Source organism: Nothobranchius furzeri, chromosome 1 (genome assembly GCF_043380555.1).
Source record: "Nothobranchius furzeri strain GRZ-AD chromosome 1, NfurGRZ-RIMD1, whole genome shotgun sequence".
In the NCBI taxonomy this organism is placed as follows: domain Eukaryota; kingdom Metazoa; phylum Chordata; class Actinopteri; order Cyprinodontiformes; family Nothobranchiidae; genus Nothobranchius; species Nothobranchius furzeri.
In genome coordinates this window covers 40,947,371-40,969,613 of record NC_091741.1, presented here as the reverse complement: position 1 = coordinate 40,969,613, position 22,243 = coordinate 40,947,371, and the positions used below count along the sequence as shown (strand labels likewise).

Sequence of the window (22,243 nt, the reverse complement as noted above, 5' to 3'; positions counted from 1 at the left end):
AAGGCAAGGTTCCTCGGCTTAGAGAAACACATTCGTCACTTCCGCATCATGGGTCCCCGGAAGAACGAAAAAAAATGAATGCAAGTCAACGGGGCTAAAAATGCAATTTTTTAGCCCGCTGTGCCTTACTCCCTGGATCGCTCATGTGTTGTACTGCAATTTAAATGAAAAGTAATGATGGGTGTTTCGATCACGCCAGTCACGTACTTTGAGATTTGTTAGCTTGTAAAAGTTCATAATTAGCATGACTACAAAGTAGAAATCGGCAGGTCGCACATGTGACATCACCACATAATCTCCTCTCCACAAAGTGGCTGCTACTTACCACATGACCAGATTCATGGTGGTTATTTCCTACTGTGGGATGTTTGCTGAACTTACAACCCTTTTCCCTCAGTTTTCTCCGTGTCTGGTTCAATGACATCACTTTCGTGAAGCACATTTGTAGTTCTGGACTTATTTTCACACAAAACCTAAAATATTGTTCCCCCCGTTCGAAAATAAGCCCGTTCTTGGCATCAAAATGGGCCTTTAAAATTCACGGACATCATGTGTGAAATCCATGTCACAAAACAAGCGGATTAGAAAATAGCGTTTTTAGCCCCACTGACTTGCGTTCATTTTTTCGTTCTTCCGGGGACCCATGATGCGGAAGTGACTTAGGCACCCTATTAAATAAGGAGCAGGGCCAGCTCATCTGTTTTACTTTTATTCCCTTTAAAGTCTTCAAATCTACAAACTAAATATAACATTAATGTCATCATTTATTTAATGGGCCAGAAACTATCCCTAAAGTGTAATACCACCAGTGGCCAGTAGGAGCAGTAGTGTTCAAGCCATCAACCGTGAATGTTAATTAGCTAAATAGCAAATTAGTATTTAGAAGTTGAAGCAAAAAGGAAACAGATGACCCCTAGTGGTTGGTTTCAGAACATGTTTTATCTCCAGCCTCCTTCATGTAAAGCAGAATTTTCCTTTGTTCCAGGTGATGACTTCAGTTCATCTACTTTTCTTGCTGCTGCATATCTAAACACATTTAGTTGTGATCAGTCGTGTAAAAAAGTATCATGGCTTCAATTTTCCAACATGGCCGACATAACTTCTTTACAACAGAAGTAGACAAAGGTGTGTTTTCTATCATTATATACGCCGATCATCCAAAAACTCACATTTTACAGCCAAAAAAGACTCATCTACACAAATACAATACATGTTTGTCCAGTCGGGTTGATTATGAATCAAAATGTTAACCGAAAAATCCAGAATGAAGCTTTTTAAAGATCCAGGTGTCATTATATTAATCCCTAAAAGGTTTTTCCTGTAAAAATAAAAATCTTTAAGCAAAGTTTGCCTGCAGCTGTTCCTGTTGTTGAGGGGGTTTACTTCATAAAAAACGGCTCTTTTTCTTATTTTGATATCTATTCTCTCCTTCCTTCTCCAATAAATGGGATTTATTTTGACACTCTTTGACGTCCCTCCCCTTGAAGCTGCTGAAAGTGTAAAGTTGTGCAAACATAAACATCCAGAAGCAGGAAATAAAGACAGTGTGTTCTGCTCTACCTTTAAGCTTTTATTCACTGTGCTTTGTTTTTTGCCTCGTAAGCACTTTTGTCAGCTCGAGTTCAAACTCACTATCCTTCCCAACATAAACCGTTTTTTTGTTGCAAACTGAGCAGCAGCAGCCGTTGGTCTTTACACCAACACTACTGCTCCTTGTGTGTTCTGCTGGTGATTTTCTTATCGGGGTCATGAATTATTCAGGTTGAAGCTGATTACATCTGTGACTCCAGCTCCGCAGGTAAGTCGCTTCAACCTTCAGTGTTTCAAGCCGAAGCACGGATGGAGCGAAACTTTAAGCTAAGCAGAGAAAATTCACTCTTTTGCTGCAGAAAACCTTTCAAAGCCATACTGTGCCACTTTTTCCCAATTTTAAATCGTTTTCTTGAGCCAGTATGTGCTAAAATAACTCTTTATAGCAGGGCTATTCAATTCCAGGCCTCGAGGGCTGTATCCAACGCGTTTTAGTGATTTCTCTGGTCCAACACCTGTGCAGCAGCTCATCAGGCTCTGTAAAAGCCTGGTGTGTTGAAGCAGGGTTCAAAACTAAAACGTGCCGGATACCGGCCCTTGAGGCCTGGAATTGAATAGCCCGGGTTAATGAAATGTCACTCAGACCCCCACCGCCCCCTGTGGCCAGAACACCGCATTTGCAACTTCAGAGTGACGGTCCAGTCAGTTGGACTTAGAGAAAAGTGGATCTGACATACCTGGCACTGCAGCCTGCTTCCAGCATGTTTCTTGCATATTTTACATCATGAACACAGCTGATTTGTTTAATTTAGTGCTGAATCACTTGTGTAGACACTAATGAAGGCTGGGAGACATTTTAGCTGTTAGATTAAGGTGTTTAAAAAGACAAACGCACAGCGAGGAGATAATTTTTGCTTTTGGTTCCACCAAACGGACATTTTGGCTGCTAAAAGCAAGCAAATGTGTGTGCCTTTAAAGTGAAAATCCCATCAGTCATCATCATCTCTCTGGTGAAACTCATCCCCGCATCTGACCCATCCCCACTGGGCTGCAGCTGTGACTGCGTTTGGGAACTATTTGGTGGTTTAATCCCCAAATGTCTTAATTTTTTAAGGTCTTTGGTATGACCCGACCAGGATTTGAACCTTCATCTCCTAATCCCAGGGTGGACACGCTACTACTAGGCCACTGAGAAGGTTTGAGGTAAAACATAACAGGGCCTCTGATATCTCCCTAATCTGCAGGATTCAGGGTTATCGTTGTCGTACCCGATGCAACAATAGGCATGTTTCCACTACCGGAACTTCCCGGCAAGCCGCCACTTCACCCGGACGGGCGATTGGCCGTTTTCAGGAATGTTCGAAGTACCCGAACAGGAGTACTCGTAACGACCCGGCGGAGTAGCTGAGTGGAACCTTTGGTTAACTCACGTTGACTGGTTGAAACTCAGTAGGAGACATCAACATATATACTGGACAATGCGTTTCCATAGGCTCCAATTATAAATTTTTGTGCCAAAATGGGAGGTTCCCACCACCGCCATTTTGACCGTGTCACAGGTTCCGTCAAGCCCAGACAATTCCAAAAAAGGGAAAAGAGGTGGAGCTGAGGGTGGGGCTGTAAGGCTGGGATCAAATGACGACACCCGTCGAACTGAAGCGATGTAGCTTCAAGCTAACTCAAAGCTAACGCGGAGGTAGGAGCTAAGCTAATGGAGGTAGCAACCTAGCTACAACCGGAGTTAACTGTGCACAACACCAGAGCTTCTGAGTCAGAGATGCGCTGGGCTGACCGCTGAGTAAAACCGGGTGGAACAGTGAGGTCTCCCGAGAGCTCCACAAGCCGGCAGCAGACAGGCTCCTCTGCGGTCAGACATGTGCCGAGCTGCCGCTGAGGGGAGGGGACCGTACCGATAGTGGGAACCCAGCTCCACCAACATGTTATATTTCAACCCATTTTCTAAAGTGCAGCATCATGTTAAATGCACTGGGTTTTACCCTATTACATTTAAATTTCATGGTTAAACAGTACATGTTAAAATCTAAGCTCAGCTCGGCAGCAGAGCCGGATTAAATAAATGGACTACACTAGGCAGGCTGCATTTTTTGCCGCCCCCCCCCCCCCCCACCACCACCACCACCACCACCCCCCTCCATCAATGTCATTTTATGAAATGAAATCTGAAACTTACCAAAGTTACTAATAAAAGTTAATTCACATTTTACTTAGAAGTCTTTGGTTACAAATTGGTTGCTTGTATGCCAAAATAAGTCATGTGTTGTACGTTAGATAGGAGTCCTATCCACAAATTCTATCATTGGACATTTGTACATTTTATTTTAATTTATTTATTTTTAATTTCGTCCCTCTCATCTGGGCCCCATCCAGCCAATCAGGCCCTAGGCATGTGCCTGCTTTGCCTTTGCATTAATCCGGCTCTGCTCGGCAGTGACCTAAAATACATGAATATAATTTTACTTACCAAATAAATGAAGTGAAGACTCCTTGGACGCTCTATTAGTGCAATTAATGCCACAGCAAGTCATTTTGTCCAACAATTGCACAAATAATATCCAAACAAGAATACACAAACACAGAGACTCAAAATCCTGGAACAGTTTCCAGGCCAGACCGAGGCTCTACTGAGGCCTTTCCACGGAGCTAGCTCTGTGGTCACGTGGGTCTGATGCTCATTAATTATACAGAATTGTAGGCGTTTAATACACTTAAACAGAAGAGTGAGAAAAAAATTCACCCCCCTCAGAGTTGTCATGAGTATAAACTAGATCATTTAAACCAAAAACATGTTTTGGTACCAGGCTGTAAACATGTTTATTTCTGCTGTGAAATTGGTATTTTTAACATGGGAGTCAATGAGGATGTGCTCGCTTCTGACACCCGCCCCTAGTGGATGAGGGTGGAACTGCAATTTTTGTCACTTCCTGTTTTGCTTCATATCCGGACCCGAATTATGTGGACTTGGTAGGAGATGAACATCAGCAGACGTCGTCTAACACAACTGGCATTAGTAACATTAGAAGAGTTGCTTGAGTAGCAAATAAGCTTCCAACACCGAAAAACATGGTGGAATTCCCCCACAACAACACAATTCACAGCGCTTTCTTGTCTCACAAAGTGCTGTAAAAAAAACGAGCCTCTGCCGGTCATTGAACACAACATTTTACATCACACAGCAGCTCTCCCGGTCCTCTGAATGGATTCAGGTGCCATACTTCAATTCAATTCAAAGATACTTTATTGATCCCAGAAGGAAAACAGAATAAACCTTTTAATGTTCCTGTGGGTGCTTTTTGGCGCTGATCAGTGACATCACTCACTGATGACTGAGCAAAGTCCTTAAAGGTCTGAGAGGACCAGGCCATCGAATCTCCCGGCCACTCTCCCCTGACGGGTCTGACAATGGAAACCAAGCCCCCATAATGCCGCTCAAAATTTGAGCCCAACCCGGAAGTACCAAAAATTGCAGTTCCACCCTCATCCGCTGGGGGCTGGTGTCAGAAGCGAGCAAATCCTCATTGACTCCCATGTTAAAAATACCAATTTCACAGCAGAAATAAACATGTTTATAGCCTGGTACCAAAACTTGTTTTTGGTTTAAATGTTCTAGTTTACACTCATGACAACTCTGAGGGGGGTGAATTTTTTCTCTCTCTTCTGTTTAAGTGTATTAAAAGCCTAAAATTCTGTATAATTAATGAGCATCAGACCCACGTGACCACAGAGCTAGCTCCGTGGAAAGGCCTCAGTTGAGCCTCGGTCTGGCCTGGAAACTGTTCCGGGATTTTGAGTCTCTGTGTTTGTGTATTCTTTTTTGGATATTTTTTGTGAAATTGTTGGACAAAATGACTTGCTGTGGTATTAATTGCACTAATAGAGCGCCCAAGGAGTCTCCACTTCATTTTTTTCTGTAAGTAAAATTATATTTATGTATTTTAGGTCACTGCCGAGCTGAGCTTAGATTTTAACATGTACTGTTTAACCATGAAATTTAAATGTAATAGGGTAAAACCCAGTGCATTTAACATAATGCTTCACTTTAGAAAATGGGTTGAAATGTAACATGTTGGTGGAGCTGGGTTCCCACTATCGGCTTGTGGAGCTCTCAGGAGACCGATGTTTTCCACCCGGTTCTCCCCTCCCCACAGCTCGGCGCATCTCTTGTCTGCTGCGCGGACTGCCGGCTTTCAGCAGCTTTCGGGAGACCTCTGTGTTCCACCCGGTTTTACTCAGCGGTCAGCCCGGCGTATCTCTGACTTAGAAGCTCTGGTGTTGTGCACAGTTAACTCCGGTTGTAGCTAGGTTGCTACCTCCGTTAGCTTAGCTCCCACCTCCGCATTAGCCCTGGGTTAGCTTTAGGTTAGCTTGTAGCTAGTTCGACCGGGTGTCGTCAGTTGATCCCAGCCTTACAGCCCCACCCTCAGCTCCACCTCTCTTCCCTTTCGTGGAATTGTCTGGGCTTGACGGAACCTGTGACACGGTCAAAATGGCGGTGGTGGCCACCTCCCATTTTGGCACAAAAACGTGTTATTGGAGCCTATGGAAATGAATTGTCCAGTATATATGTCGATGATGGAAACACGCCTGCTGCAGCGAAGCAACAGTAACGAGCTGGCGTTTTACACCATCTGTGAGCGAGCGTGATGACAATGCCCTCAGATTGTTTTCTTGTTTTTTCTCTGATCTGCAGGTTGTTCCAGAAGAAGTAAAGGAGCACTTTCGGGTGGATCTCCATGTATTGGAAACCAACAGGTGGACTTTTTTACATCCTCGTCCTCCCTTCCAGCCTTCACCGATCATCGAGCAAAGAGAGAATTTGAAATTGGTGCTTAGTTTAACCTTCCTTTTATGGTTTCTCTTCTTTTCTGTGAGTTTCGGTTAAAGCTCCCTCCCCATTTTTACTGCTTCCTCCTTCCTTTGCCTTTTTCCCCATAGATATTGTTTGTGAAGTGGTGTTTCTATTGATTCTTCAACTGGTGCTGGTGTCTCGTATGAATGATCCTTTGGTTTCCGGTCCTTTTTTTGGATAAACTCTTTTTTACCTTCGAAACTGTAGCAAGAAAATAATTTTCTATCCTGTAGGTGTAGCAATAACACATTCTTGGGTTTTTACAGTTGGCCACTGAGCTCCCGATCACACCGACTTTATTTCACGTAATTCACTGTAGAGAATATCGAGTTTAACTCAAAGTTCTGGCAGCTTTCGAGTCCAAATCTATGCCGTTTAAAGAGATTATCAACAACATGTATGATTAAAGTTTAATCAAGGTCACTATTAGAGATATTTATTCATTTAATTCAAGGACATTTTATGTAGAGAATATATTAGAGATTATTTCACTCTGCAGAGATGCTAAATGTGTCCTGTTACTATTATAAAAAGAATGTCTTTGACTTTTATTTGCATTAAATTAAATAGAATTATGCTCAAAGCATGTTTTTTAGAATATTGTATATTAAGAGTTTTATCATCATCTGATATTTATTTATTCTCAGATAAACAGATTGTCATTTAAACTCTGTTCAGATTCTTGACATCATTTCCTAGCTTTGTTTCATGGACATTTATTTTGAATTATTTTTCTGAAGTGAGAGGAAAGTTTGATATTTTGTTCGTTGTTTTGTTTAAATTAAATCTTTTCTCCTGAACAAACATGCCCAAATTTAAAGCTTTCCACCTGATCTGAGTTTATTTTGGTTTTTGTCTTTGCTGCTGAGCACTTCCTGTTTGCGAGATTTTGTTTTTATTTTGCTAACCGGTGAAATCTTTGATATTATCTTTTATTCAGTTCCAAAACCTTGAAGCCCAATCAGAAAACAAAACGTAATGTTTTTCTCCCCTTAGTGAACAGACTGTGTAAAAGAACAGTCACAAACTCACATTCTCGTGGAAATAATCCAGATTAAAGCTTTCCATTGATCTGCTTTATACGATGAGGTCATTGCCGAAATAACCTGCTGGCGTTGAAGCTCACTTAATGCCACAGCTTTGTGTTAAGTGAGCTTAAAGCTCAGGTTTTATCTCAAATATTTTTCTTCCTCCAGTTAAAAGAATAAAACATTAAAGAGCTTTTTTGTATCTTTAATGACTTTTTTCCTAATTGACTCCGTTTTGATGCTAATAGTCCAGGGGTGTTTCTCAATGTCAAGGAACCTTGCCTTGATGTCTTGGCCCCGCCCCGGTTGCCTAGGAGACACATCATCAGAGCGCCGTTATGGCTGCTCTCGTGGTCTGCCTGTATCTGTTTTGTCTACGTGTGTGTGTGTGTGTGTGTGTGTGTGTGTGTGTGTGTGTGTGTGTGTGTGTGTGTGACTTTGGTCAGGATGTGCTGCGGAGTCAAGTTCCTATGCTTTGGGACGCTGGATCACTGGCAATAAAGCTGATTCTGATTCTGATCAGGAACCGCCAAGACGTGTTCCAATGGGTTCCAATGTTCATGTTCTACCGAGGCGTGTGTTCTCCGTTTGTTAGCCGTTTAGCTAGCTGAGCAAGGACACACGGGAGGTGTTTTGTAGCCTAGTCTTGGCCAAAAATTACCCAGAATACACCGCGGTATTTTCAAAAGAACGGCGGATCAGAAGCCGGCAGCTACTTCGGGACAATTTTCAAGTTTAAAAGTAAGTCAGCTAATTTGAAAATGTTTTTTTTTAGATCCAAAGAAATTATCTATGGTTGGTTAGTTGCTTGGTAGTTGCAGCTTCGGTGGCTAGCGGGTTGTAACTCACTTATATTTTTTATTTAACAAACACATACACAATTTAAAATGTAAAAGGCTCGTTATACATTTATATTGAAACGAATACGTATAAAATATAACGTTATTTCCCGTGTCACATGACGTTACGTGACTGCCGTGGAAGCTGCGCTCGTATGATGCAAGTCTGTTCCATTTAACCGTTTTCTTTGACCAAGGAAGGGCAGTGTCCTCGTGTCCTCGTAGTGTCCTCGTAAGCAAGGCGCCTGTTCTTGCAAGACATCGCCTCACAAGGCCAGGCGCCTTGACATTGAGAAACACCCAAGGACTCCCCGTGACAAGAAGACAGCAAACCGTTGATATGCAATTGTTATACATACTATATTTGTATTAATAAATCTATGTGCTTGTGTACAGTGACTGTTTTCTTGACTCATTTTTCAAGTACATTTTCTTTCTTGAGTTTTTTTAACCCTGAATTTTTCACAGAATTGTGAACAACTAAACAGATTTAAAAAACACACACACACAATATTAGGAAACTAGTTCAATAAAGTAAAAAGACCTGGATCCTGTTGTTTCAAAGCAGCAATCAGACACTTAAAAATCTCAGGGATGATTGATTCATCGAAGACTTTGGATTCCCTCTTGAACAGTTTGTCCTGTTACCAATAAAACACAAAACTGTCAAGATGCTGTTCAGGAGGAGAAACGAGGAGAGAACGTTCTATTCTTAAGGTGGTACGAGCTGTGGTAGAGCTTCAGGCTAACCTGGAGCAACCCGAAACCGTGCACCACGCAGAGGAACCCGCAGGGACAGAATGAGAGCGTTAGAGTTGGCAACAAACTTCTGTCTCATAAATGATGGAAAAACAAAGTCTTTTTATTCTAACGTCCAAAATCACGAGACAGAAAGAACCAGTTTTACTAAATACTACTTAGAGCCACAAAGTCTACTTGACCCTCAGAATTAAGAGTTTGTTTTTGTAGAAAACTGAGTTACAGGCTTCAAGGTTCTCCTCATCCAGGTCATGGTAATCCAAACGGGTTAATTCTGACTGGAAGATGGGAGAGTCAAGCTTCTAAGCTGTAACTGTCCAATGGTGCATAAAGGGACAGTGCATAGCTTCCCTGGTGATAGGGGGCAGTATACTGAAATGATTGCAAGCAAGCATAACTTTTGTGTTCAAGTAAGACCGTACCAACGGATGGCCATTAGGGTCAAAAATCCCTGGGAGCACAACCTCCAGCTAAATAACAAGAACATCAGATTCCCTTTCATCACTGGCAATGAGTGAAGAGGTAAATGTGTAAAACAACATTTATGAATGGTGAAAGCTTTGGAACCATTTTTTACAAATCAGTAAATGTGTTTTGTCCTCATGGGCTTCCATAAAAGGAAGCATGTCATCCAGTATGGCGTCGCCTTGTGACTTAGGCCCAATGCGCCCTGCGGACTTCAGCAAAGTGCACTTGGAGAAAGTGTGCAGTAGGGTTCGAGTGCGTAGCACACAAGTGTGCAAATAATTGCCAAATTGAGACAGGGAGCGTTGCGTCATCGATCTCAACACATGCCGTAATGCTGGTCGCTGTGAAACTTTTTTCAAAAGCCTTTATTAACAACTTTCAAACAAACAATAAAGCAATTATTTGAAATACATTTTACTTCATTGCTGCTTTGTCTAAAACGTTTAGAGCATCAAATAATCATCCTAAAATGAACTAATTTCATTAGAAAATACACATTTTCAGAAAAGGAACTTGAGCCTTTCCTCCTGCAGCAATGACTTGTGGGTAATACCCTTGCTCGAGGTCCACATCGCTGCGGACTTGGGTGAAGTGCTGATTAAGGGTGCAATGGTGGCATGGTCAACTTCCGCACTTGAGAACTGGGACAACCTACGCACTCGCATCCCTGGCCAGGAATGCCCAAATGAAGGGCATAAGTGTGAGCATTGAGATTGGGCCCCAGGCTCGCTCCCATGTATTTTTATGGTTATATGTTGTGAAACTGCCAATATTTTTCATCAACTGGGCATCTTGTAATTAATTTTCAACAACATTTTGATGGATATTTCCAGAGATTAATGGTAAAAACTACACATTGTCACTTTAACAAGCTGAAACTGCCTATGAATATCCCTCCTCTCTACCCCTGATGAGTTGTTGATGTCGTTAGGCCCTATTGTGCTTGAATAATTCTTTTGATTAGATGCAGAAGGATGTTTACCTGAGCCGTTTCTCAATATGCCTACTTGTCTGCACTTTTGTACTCGCGTTCTTGTGAAACATCATCGTATGCCCAAGTACTGCTCCAATCATAAGAACGCTTTCATGCAAGTATGCTTTTGAGCTCCTGGAGGTGTTTTTACTCTGCTCAGTATATCAAGGATGCATTTGATGCATCCTTCTTTGGACTTGGCCGGTGTTCTGAGAATTTCTCCTACCCGGTAAACCGTCCTTCCCGTTGTTACTGAGCATGCGCAAACATGCGCACAACACAAAAGGGAAATGCTACTCCGTTGTCATATTTGCTGGAAAATAGATAAGTAGTAAGTATTAGTACTTCTTTTCTTTGGTTAGGGTGAGGGATAGGGTTTGTGTCATGTAAAACACCGTGAAATTCGCCTACGGGTAGGACGTTTTGCCAAAGTAGGACGTTTTCTCAGAACACCGGCACAGTATCCCACAATGCATTGTGATGCAAACCGCTTTGAATGGCAGAGGAGAAAGTTCGTATCTAGCGTTTAATATGAGAAAAAAAAAATGTAAAGTTGCCTGTTATTGTTAATTGCATGTAACCTGTATACTTTGCTGTGTGTTAAGCCGGGCGTACACTGTGTGACTTTTTCACTCGTAGCACTCAGTTTCAGCTCAAACTGTACGACTTCCTCGCAGGGCAGATCTCACGAGTCATGCGCTCACACTGCACGACCCAGTTCTCGCATGCGACCTGACTGGTCACACTGTACGTCTGGTAGCAACATGTCGGCCCTAAAAATGTGCTAAAAATAGCAGTTTTTACTCAACACGTCAGACTTTTTTGTCTTGTTTTGCCTGTTGTCCTTCGGGAGTGCTGCAGGAGCACACACAGGGATTTATGGGGGTTGGATGAGACGAAATAAAGAAAGTAAATCTGTGTTTTGTGATCAGTTTAATTTGACATGAACACGACAAACATGCTTTCTAGACAAGCTTTGTGAGTAAAAAAAAACGTGTAGAAGCAAAAACGAACAACGTGTGTTATTAAGGAAATAGCGAGCGGCGTTGATGCAGGATTGCGCATGCGCCGTGCGCGGTTCTGATACTTTTTGGGTCGCAGCTGCTCGCAGCGCCGCTTCAACAGTGCGATACCCTCACGAGGGACGAGCAAAATATCAAACACTCCAGAAGTCCGTGCGACCTCATGACTGCTGATCGGCAGCTGGTCACGTGGTGTTAATCGCCTCTCGTAACCCCCTGTACACTGCACGACCGCTCGGCGCAAAACTCACCCCGATGTCGTGGATTCTCGCACGACTGGAAAATCGGCTCAAAAAAGTGAAAAAGTCGCACAGTGTACGCCCGGCTTAACTGTGTGTGACTTCACAGTCCCTCTAAATATTAAATACCTGTCTCACAGTGGCGGCTGGTGAAAAATATTTTTGGTGGGGCTGTGCTTTTTTTTTTAAAACAAACTTGTGCTTTCTGAGCTTTGTGCACAACTTCACTATTTCCTGAATTAAGCGCAGCTCTTTTATTCCCTGTCTTACATCATTGGACAAACTGATTAATCCAGGTGTGTCTGACTATTGGCACGCTGCCTTGCGGACCAAGGTTGAAAAATACTGCATTAAATTGCACATAAAATAACACGACCATAAATGGTAAATAGGCAATGCAAGAGGCAAGTAACAAAAACATTTTGTTTAATTTCAACATTTGAGTGAACACGAAAAATTATGAGCAGGTCACTGTTACAGTAATGGTAGTAAACACCACATAGACAAAATGCCAGAAATTTACACTGTTAAATATTTCTGGAGTGTTGTGCCAAGGTCAACTTTATACAAAGATCAAGTGGATGCATTTGTGTGTGTGTGTGTGTGTGTGTGTGTGTGTGTGTGTGTGTGTGTGTTACCTCATTTGTACAGAAATTTTGCCCTTCTGTCCTTCTGAGTGGCAAAGCTCTCGATGACCTTTTTATTGAAGTCAGGAATGTTTGGGACAAGCTTTTTTTTCCATGGAGAGCATGGCAAGAGCATTCAGCCCATCCTGTGTCATGGTGTTCCTCAAGGAAAGTCTTAATCCTCTTTAAAGTAGATAAATAAATAAAAAACAACAGATAAGTACATAGGAAACACTTTCATAGGAAATAATGTCATCAGTATCCTCTTACAAATGTCATATTTCCCAGTTTTTGGGACAATAAACATTTCTGATTCTCAATCAGATGTTTTTACATTTGAGGTAAAAACATCTAAATGAGAATCAGAAATGTTTAATTGTCCCAAAAGCTGGGAAATTTGTTTGCTGCAGCAGAAGTGTAACAAGTAAAATGGAATCAGATTGATGTATGTACAAATTTACATGAAATACACATTTACGTGATTAAATATGTATAATAAGTATGCGTGTTGAAATGAGTTTTTACAGTTATTCCACATTAAACATGTTATTAAACAAATGTCCCGGTTTGTGGGACAACCAAGGATTTTTGATTCTGATTGTCTTGTTCACAGAAATGTAATGTACAGCTTACCTCTGCACCCAGCTGCTGTTGTTCTCCCTGTCCAAACGTCCTCCGTTTCTTCGTTTCCCTCGTCGAGCTGCATGGCAATGTTAGCTCTGCCTAGCATGGCTAGCTTCACCGTGTTGTTGTCCATGTGTGCCCGGGATGACTCGTGTTTCTTCACCTTCTCAGAAAAATGTTTCATGTCTGTAACTCCTGACTCATCCATGCCTTATCTGTCCCAGCCGTTTTGAATAACAAACACGGAAAGCAAAATAACACATTAGCGTGATTGCATCCAGCTAGCCAAGCCTTCCTGGTGTACCAATTTCAGGAGAAGCCTCGTGTGTACAGTTTACCTCTCTCCTTGTCCTGCTGGCTTATCTTTACGTCGGGCTAATCTGGTCCAAGCTCTTTGACATTGTTTTTCCACGATAGTTCTCCTCTCCAACGGATACTGGAGAAGAGACCGAACTGAATTCAGTGGCTGCTGAGATCCAGTATCCATGCTGGTTGTAGTCACAGGCGGCGTCCATGTTACATCTGCGTCACGACCTATGGTCACGACCATAGACTGTACATACGACCAAAAACGACTCTGCCGAGTTCTACCGAACACCAACGAAAGCCTTTGGCAGTAGCTCTATTGCCCATCATGCTTCTGAAACAACATCGACGCTGATTGGATACATTCCCATTCCTACCGTTTGATTTTCTTGTCAGCAATTGGTCGGCTGGTTCAGTGCAGTTTGGGCGATTCAAAAACAGCGTACAGCCTTTCTGTCGCCTCCACCGCTCGGCAGAGAGCTTCTCATCAATATAGATATATAAATATATGATTTGTTTTTGTTACAAAACACACAATTAACTTAGAATGTGATTATTGTTAATTTTATTTATTTATTTTTTTAAATAAAAATTAAAAACACTGGGGAAAACTGGGAGGGTGGCGCCCTATCGCCCTCTACTGGCCAGCCGCCACTGCTGTCTTAATATCAAAATAAAAGCAGCGTTACCTTAAACAAAAATGAACAATCATGAACAAGAGTCTGGTTCTAGAACTGCAGAAAGAGAGAAGAAATGAAAAACAAAAACAAAAGAAAATAAAGGGGGCACAACAACAATACAACAAGATCAAGCTATCACTGCGTCAACTTGAAGAAATATATCATCAACATTGTTTAACTGAACAATCACACGATAATAAATCACAGTGCATTTAGTGGCAACGACAGCCTTAAGACGTGTTGAACGTGCCCAAGTCCATACTTATGAGAGCACCATGTGAGCACCTGTGTGTGTACACGCGCTTGTTTATGTAAGGTTTCTCTATAGGAGCGTCCAATAGAGAGTGTGAGGGGCCACAGATCTGCCCCCTAAAGATCTGCAGGAGATGGAGGGAGCTCCAAGTCCCAGAGATCCAGGAGCTGCGCCAGAGCACAGGAATCCCAGGGAGACTGCGACCAGAAAAGCCCCCGCCCCCCTCGAGAGGCGCAGAGGATCGCCCCGGGGGGGCCACAACCAGCAGCCAAAAGAGTCCCGGGAGATATCGACGGCAAGCCCACAGGCTCGCCCGCAGCCTCCCACCCTCTAGCCGGCTGAGCCGGGACCCAGGGGCGACCACCCCCACCGTGGACCCAGCAGAGCCCAGGGACCCAGACCCCACCAGGCAGCCACCGGATGGGTCAGGCAGATGCCAAAAATCTTAAACTCCCTGACCTGGGAGCCACAACCCAGGCGGACCAAGGCGCCGCACTCCACACCAGGCGTGGCAGGGGGAGGGGAGACAAAGATCTAATCCAGATGAAAGGTGAAACATCTACAAAAGTGTTAAAGCTCATAAACCCAAATGTCATTGTTAGTATTTTAAGATAAAAGACGTAAAATATTCACAACAAACTATTTTGATATTGAATCTTTTGGGTGTCAGAATAAAGTTTTTGCCATTGAGCATGACAGAAGATGACACACAACACAAACCTCACAAGTTAATTTGTGATAATAATAAACGAAAACAGGAGCTTTTATCAACAAAAGTGTTATATTTAAATGAGTTAACGTTAACAGTTCCCACCCGAAGTCTCTCAGCTCTACTTGGCAGCATGTTGCCTTGGAGCTGTTTCAGTGGATCTGAGTTAAACGCATCCTGGGAACCGCAGAGCAACACGAGAGGAGTGTTATCAGACACGTCAGGATTTCTTTGGGACTTTTGGAGCTAATCTGCCTCCAAACTCCAAAACTGTGAGCTAAACAGACCCTGTGCTGCATGAACCCTCTGGAGGCAGGCGTTGCAGATGTGCTACGTTAAAACCTACCTACCTGGTTACTCCATGTACGTATTTCATGAGCATTTTTTTAACTCAGAAGTACCCCTGAAGGATTTAGTTGTTTGTCCTTTTATCTAAACTTATTTAGAGCCCGGGAGGGTTAATGTGGGATGCACACGAAACACCTCTCTCTTGTGGCTTCACAGAGTACTACAGTACCCACAGCAGCAAACTTTGTCTTCATTTTAAAATAAAACAATTAAAGCAGAAAAATACATTTAAAAAAAAGAAAAAGAGACACTTTGGGAATCATTTTAGTTTTATTGAAACGTTTGAGTTTGTTATTAATACAAGTTATTGTGTTTGAATCTAAACTATAAAAAACAAATTGGTTAATTTAATTACCTCTCATAATCAACAAATAAAATAATAAAAGTCTCTAAATAACATTTTAATGCAAACATTTATCCTAATTTGAAAATATTCTCAAACTTTGACCATTTAAATGATTTTATTTGTTTCTATAATGATGATTTTAGTCGTTTTTTTTCCTGTTCTGTAGATTTGATCTTTCTCCTCTTCTCCACTTCCTTCTATAAGTGTCATAAATTCTTATGTTTGTTAATAAATCAGATTTATTTTCCACTAACACAAAATTTTACACTTCAATTTGTGAAAACATCTCTTTAGTGGTTTTTTTTATACTAAAATGTGTTTTTTGTTGTTGTTTTTGTTTATTGTATGAAATTTTGCATTCTAGCCAAGAGTTACACTATTTTAGCTGGATTTCCTAAACATTTAATGATAAACTAATGTTGACTAAATCAAAGATGGAATCAATTTAATAGAGTTTATTAGAAGTTTAATTTCTTGATTAATCAAAATAAACACGTTTAAATCCGTGTCATTGGAAAGAATTAGCAGCTGCACAAATCTGGCTGTTTTAGATCTACGGTGCGTTAACGGCTTTGTCACTCATCCTTTTGGTGTTTTTCTACTTGTTTGGGTGTGTTTGAACCGACGTGTCCAAATGTATTTTACAAGAAAAACCTCAGAATGAATGAATGATGAGAAAACTTCTAAAATAACAAAAATCACATTTTATTTCCATATTCTCAATGATTTATAAACTATAAAAAAACACAGTTTTCTTGCAGCACAGACGTAAAAACACACGTAACAACCCCACCACCCTCCTCCTCTTCCTCAGCCACGCGATAATAAGTACTATTAGAGGCCATCTGTTCTCCACATGGGTGTTGATGGTGCAATCAAAGGTGTTAATGATGACTCACATTTGGTAGGAAAGGACAAACAGGTGGAGAAAAGTGGGAAAACACACAGCAACACGTCAAAACACAGAGAAGCTCAAAGATCACTTAAATGTTTGCATTTGTTGGTTGATTCATCCTAAAAACCTACAATTCACAAAGTTCCACGTGAATTTGCAGCAAAATGATAAATATTATCAGCTGACCTCTGATGTGATCCCTTTACAGCCAAGATGAGGACATAATAAATAACCTGCGCTTTTATTTTGAAATCTGCAACAGACTCCAATTTATCATCATGCTAATGATTGTGTCTGCTGTCAGCGATTAGACTGATGAACCATCTTTCGGCTTTATTTGGCTCAAAAAGGAAACTTCATGGAAAAGAAACGCATGAATTCAAGAAATAAATTTAACTTTTCAACTATTTTGAACAAAAACATAAAAATAACCAACAATCAAAACAAAGGAGTGTCAAAATTTGTTTAAATATAATCATTTATGAATAATTCAGCACTGCATCAAATATGTTCAGTGGAGCGTTAAAGCATGTGGGGAATAAACAGGCCTTATTTTACATATTTACAGTCTCATGTACAGTATTTAACGATGGTTGTTGCGTCGCATGAAAGCTGCTTCCCGTGGTTTGGTTGCAAGCGCAGCTGGCGTCTGATGACATCAGAGCGAGGGCCCTGCTTCACAGGACGTGGTACACGGGCCTGGTTCCGGGGCTCTCGGGTGTGCGCGGCTGAGAGTCGGAGCTGCCGGGGGAGAAGGTGGCCATGTCTCTCAGGGCAGAAGGTCCACAGCTGGACTCCACCGTGGACAGGCGGTCCACGATGCTGGACAGGCACTCCAAGCTGGAGGTGCCCATTGGTTTGTCATCCAAACTCTCTGAAACATGAAAATGAGACATTCACATCACTTTTTAGGGATAGTTTTAGCTCTCAAGCATCTTAATTGACTAAAAATGAAGAAAAAGCTGCAAATTTGTAAAATTTCTCTCTTCTAAATCTGGTTTCTGTGTGACCTCCAGAGGAAAACAGACACAGAATATTTCACCGACACGTTCACATCAGAGGCTCTCACCGTTCTTCCCATAGGAATAGCTGTGTGTGTAGTTTGCATTCAGCTGCTGCCACACAGGACTGTTGCCTCCAGCCTGTAAGAACACGAGAGATCAAATTTACCCTCGCACCGCTGCAACTTACAAAAACACACCAACAGAACACGTTAACGCAAACATCAAACGGACCGAGGCAGGAAAAAGTACTACAAAACGAGTCTTCATGTCAGTCAGGACAGGCCAATAAATCCCAAATTCCAAAGTTATTGGCTTCTTTATTTCACATCCATCTTAAAGTCAAAGTGGCGGTGCACGCTCCCCGCTCCTCCAAACCCCCCCTTCCCGGCCGAATCCTAGCGTGGCGAATCGATTGTATCAGTGGAAGCAACACCAGTTTGTGCAAGATGACACTTTCTCTGAGTAAATCTGCAGAAAATCCTGGCAGCGGTGCCGAGCATGCAGTCAGGATGGAATGCAGAAAAGCGCCCGGGTTTTTCAGTGAGGTGGATTTAGTTTGGTTTATTGGTGCGATGCAGCGTTCAGTGGTGGGAAGGCTGAATTATGTTACTCTGTTGTCTGAGATACGGTCAAAGACGAACCATCAAACAGGAAGTACGGAACAAAATCAGACTAAAAACTCTCCAGGCTGCAGATCAGATGATTGTTTACAGGATTATGCACAGCTCTGCTGGCAGGAAGCACTCCCGCCCTCTTTAACTGATGAAGTCTTGGGTTCACAGGCGTATCTAGCAGCTGTGGGCTTCAGCTCAACCAGATGTTTGCTTAGAGAGTTTGAACATGAGGATTAGAGGTCTTACCATGCCATCAGAGCAGCTGGACAGCGGGCTCCCCGGCTCAGAGCTGCTCTCTCCGGGTAGGCCGTAAAAGTTCTCCACCTGTTCTCGCAGAAGATCCTGCAGGCTCTCGATGTACTGGATGGCGTTGCGCAGGATCTCCACCTTGGGCAGGCGCTGGCTGGGGTTGGCCGAGGTGCAGCGCCTCAAGGCCTCAAAGGCATGGTTGACTTTCTTCAGCCGCCGACGCTCGCGCATGGTGGCGGCCCGCCTGCGGTCCACAAAACTGGACTTGCGCTTGCAGGCCTTGCAAGCCCACTGGAGGCAATGTCCGGGCTGATGGGGGGCTCCAGGAACTCGGACGTGCTCGTCTTCCTCAGAGCCGGCGAGCTCCATGGTGGGACCAAACTCCAGGCTGTCTGGAGACGAAGCGCACGCTCTGTCAAAGTAGACCTGCGATGGCGAGAAGACGTCCATGGCTTGGTGAAGAAGTGAGTCTGAACGGACGAGCACAAAGGAAGGAAGGAGGGTAAAGGTGCTGGGTGAAAGAGAGGAGACCTCTGAGTGATATGAGGGGTCTGTTGCCCCAGGCCCCCCTTATATGCCCCCTGGCTAAAGCCCAGGGCCTACATTGGCCGGATCTAATTACCATGGCCCATTGGCCCAGCCAGAAGGCAGGCTGGAGTTAGATCAGCTCCCTCCCTGCCCCATCCCTACCCCCCCAGTACCCTGCAGAGTTTCTCACATCTGCACTTACTGGCGTTTTCCAACTCATCCCCATTTTCTCCGGCCCTTCTCTGCCGAGGTCACAGTGAATGTTTCAGGAGTTTGTGGTCAAGGGGTTAAAAAAGAACCAGAGTCTTGTGTTTTTGCCGGTTGCATCTGTAAGCGGCCGGGTTTTGGGCCCCCACCACTGAGATGACACTTTGTTATGGAGACATAATTACAACAGAGAGTGCAATTTGTTCAAACTGAGCAGAAAAGCAGACCGGCCCCTCGCAGGAGCATGCAGGCCAATTTTTACGGTGGAGACAACAGCGTTGCAGATGCGGCCCAGCTGCAAAGGAAGGTGTAACATTTCAAGCCCCGCAAATTCACAGGACGGCGGCAAGCCCCCTCTGAACGGCCACGCTTGTCATCTGAGAGGTGATCCGTGTTTGCTGAAGCTCATGAAAGCAGCAATCACACAAATGTCAGGGCGGCTCGTCCGACCTCGAACCAAACTTTAACCGTCGCCGACACAAGCCAGGCACCGACAGACCACGGTGACCCTCGTGGACGAGGAGGGATCCGAGGGGCTTCCAGAGGGCAAACTAACAAAAACACAAACAAAACTAGATTCATCATGTTTTTTTATTTGATTTTACATCGAGACATTTTAGTTTTCATTCTGCTGACTGAAATATTTAAAAAACATTTGACATAAAGCTGAAGATAATGTATATTTTTAAAGAGCACCACGTACAGAATATTTGTTCAAAAACACAACTCGTCTATATTTTTATTTATTTATTTTTATTGCTCGTGAATACACATTTTACCTTCCGTTAGACGATTTAGCCCCTAAAAGTTTATTTTTAAGCGAGTGTTTTTTTTTTGCACATTTGCATTTTTAATGCAAAATAAACTTATCATTGTACTAAAATGTTTTTATAAACACCTTCCATTAAACAAAAACCAGGATTGTGGACTATTTACAAAATGAGGTGGAATTAAACGTATTTTTACATTCCTGCAGGTAATCGTGTTGCTGACAGCTCACAAGGATACAATGCGGATATTTTCTCACAATGTGTCAGAACGTTTGGCGCAACCCCTTCTCCCTGCATGGGAACGTTGCGCACCTAAGAAAACACCAGAAGCGGCCGCGACTGCGTCCGCACAACTCGGCGGACTTTGGCTGCAGGCACAGCTGAAGAAGACATCGGCGGCTCGTTTCCGCTGAGAGGATCAAAGGCTGCGAAGCACGTCTTCAATGAGAAAACCTGCCATCAACCGGGAGCTGATTGGTCCTGATTGGCGCAGCACATGGCGCATAATCCTGCTTGTAGTGGCGCAATGAGTGCGCACAGAGCCGATGATGTGATCCGTGTCCCGGGCTGGTCTCTTGGGAACTCTCTGAGGTTGCTTTTCTGTTGTTCTCAAGGGTCAAAGGCAGAGTTAAGTGAGGGGCAGGAGGTGAGCTTTTATGCCCCTCAGGTCTGAAAACCTTATTTCTTCTAAATGGCCTCAAAATGCTGCCACTTCCCAGTCCCTTAGTCTGCTCTCCCGACAGAATCAAATCGTGCAATCATTTATGTGACCAAAAAAATGTGTTTTCTGCACAAATGCATCTACATAAAGGCCCCAAAAGAAGCTGTTTCTCAGTCTGATCTTGCATAAAAACTGCTCCCTCAACTAAATAAAATCATGAAATAAATAAGTTTAGCTCTTTAAACTCAAATGGGGACAAATAATTTGAGTTTTCTGCACAAATGCATCAACAAAGAAGCTCTGAAGATGAAGGAACAATGCAGCCCCCTTCTCTCCGCCTAAAGTCCACTTTACTTTCCCCACAGGAATAAATGAGACAAAAAAGAAAGAAGAAAAAAACTTTTTTTTTGAGTGGCAACACCATTTGTTTGGCACTGAGCAGGAAGGAGTGTGCTGCCAGCCCTCCAACTCTGCACGCTTCTCATGGCGGGATAACTGCAGGGAAATCTGGCTAACCCAGAGCGTTCATCGTCCAGGTTGATCCCCCTCGGATGGCGTTCCACCTTTCATCAGCTCTGACTTTTACACCGCCGGCTGGCCTCCCAGCCAATGGAGAGCCGTACGGTGTCATCGGCAACACTCAAACCCCTGCAAGGTCAGAAAAATGAAGGTCAGGACGCGGAGAAGTGAAGCTGCTTTCCTCTACAGAGAGAGTCTGAACGTGAAATAATCATAATACTAATCATATAATCAGATTTGGAACAAAGTCCATGCTGGGGTCAAGCAGCGTTGTGGATTTGTGTCACTGTGCATCTTCACTCTTAAAAAGCAGTGAAAACTACAACAGTTTGAACAAGGCAGTTTTTTCTGCATCAAAGATTTTATAGTTGAATAATTTTAAACCGTCTCTGAGATCAGAGGAGCTCATTAAAGTCACATCAGTGTTTGGAGTGATCAGGCTCCTGTTTGGATTCTGGCAGAAATATAATGCATTTGGGTTTATCGGGTGGTAATGAAAGGACTGTATGTGTATTTCTTTTTATGAAAATGTAATGACGACTCCAGGGAGAATGGTTCGTGTTCAAGGATTTCTGCTTTTATTACAGTTATTTTTTAATTAGCAACAACATTTAATGCTGAAGAGCAGTTGAGCAGAAGGCTATGGTGGCCCTAGGGTTCAAATTACGTTAAAAAACATACTTAAAAGCAAAAGAAAATATATGCCTTAAAGCCTGAAATATGAAACAAGAATCTAGATGTTTTTTAAACTAAATTCCTTAGTTCTTATTTTATTGTGACATTTATTTTAAAACAACATGACAGGAAATGACAAAAAACAGAATTGGACGTTGCTAACAGCAGATCCTCCACCAGAGGGCAGCAGACCTGCATAGGGCTGATATGGTAGAAGGTACTAATCTTGATACTACATGCTTTAGGTTCAGGAGTGGTCTGCTGTAGCCTGGCCTCCAGACTCCTCCTCTGTTTAATTCTGCACAGAGAAAGGGTCTGGGAGCTCTTCCATTCAAATGACCCCACCCCCTGAGAATTCTAACCGAGCCAATCAGCGCTGAGTAGCGTACGTCACACACCGCAACGCCGAGTTTGCCATAAACATGGCGACTGAAGCGGCGTTCGCTGCGGCTCTTTCCGCTGTTCTAAATGATTTGAATGTCTTCAAAACTACAACAAGTAGAA

At 42.9% G+C, this 22,243-nt stretch overlaps 2 protein-coding genes and 1 long non-coding RNA gene across 4 annotated transcripts in view; 1 reads left to right on the top strand and 2 right to left on the bottom strand.

Annotated features, from left to right (window-relative positions):
* The window catches only part of lin7a (lin-7 homolog A (C. elegans)), a 58,599-nt gene extending 49,942 nt beyond the window's left edge, over positions 1-8,657 (top strand). For both annotated transcript variants that reach the window (XM_054739780.2, XM_054739781.2), the window contains exon 6: positions 6,239-8,657. In XM_054739780.2, the coding sequence (XP_054595755.1) occupies positions 6,239-6,257 (19 nt within the window). In that variant the 3' untranslated portion in view covers positions 6,258-8,657. The remainder of the gene's footprint in view (positions 1-6,238) is intronic.
* Positions 8,658-11,899: 3,242 nt separating this feature from the next.
* LOC139070801 (uncharacterized) lies at positions 11,900-13,824 on the bottom strand. The gene is made up of 3 exons (XR_011521253.1): positions 13,314-13,824; positions 12,985-13,190; positions 11,900-12,534 (listed from the first exon to the last, which is right to left on the bottom strand). It is a non-coding gene; the product is annotated as an uncharacterized lncRNA (long non-coding RNA).
* Positions 13,825-16,985: 3,161 nt separating this feature from the next.
* Positions 16,986-18,942, bottom strand: myf5 (myogenic factor 5). The gene is made up of 3 exons (XM_015961082.3): positions 18,377-18,942; positions 17,582-17,654; positions 16,986-17,386 (listed from the first exon to the last, which is right to left on the bottom strand). Exons 1-3 carry the CDS (start codon positions 18,827-18,829, stop codon positions 17,190-17,192), a joined length of 723 nt encoding a protein of 240 aa, XP_015816568.1. The 5' UTR covers positions 18,830-18,942; the 3' UTR covers positions 16,986-17,189.
* Positions 18,943-22,243: the final 3,301 nt, after the last annotated feature.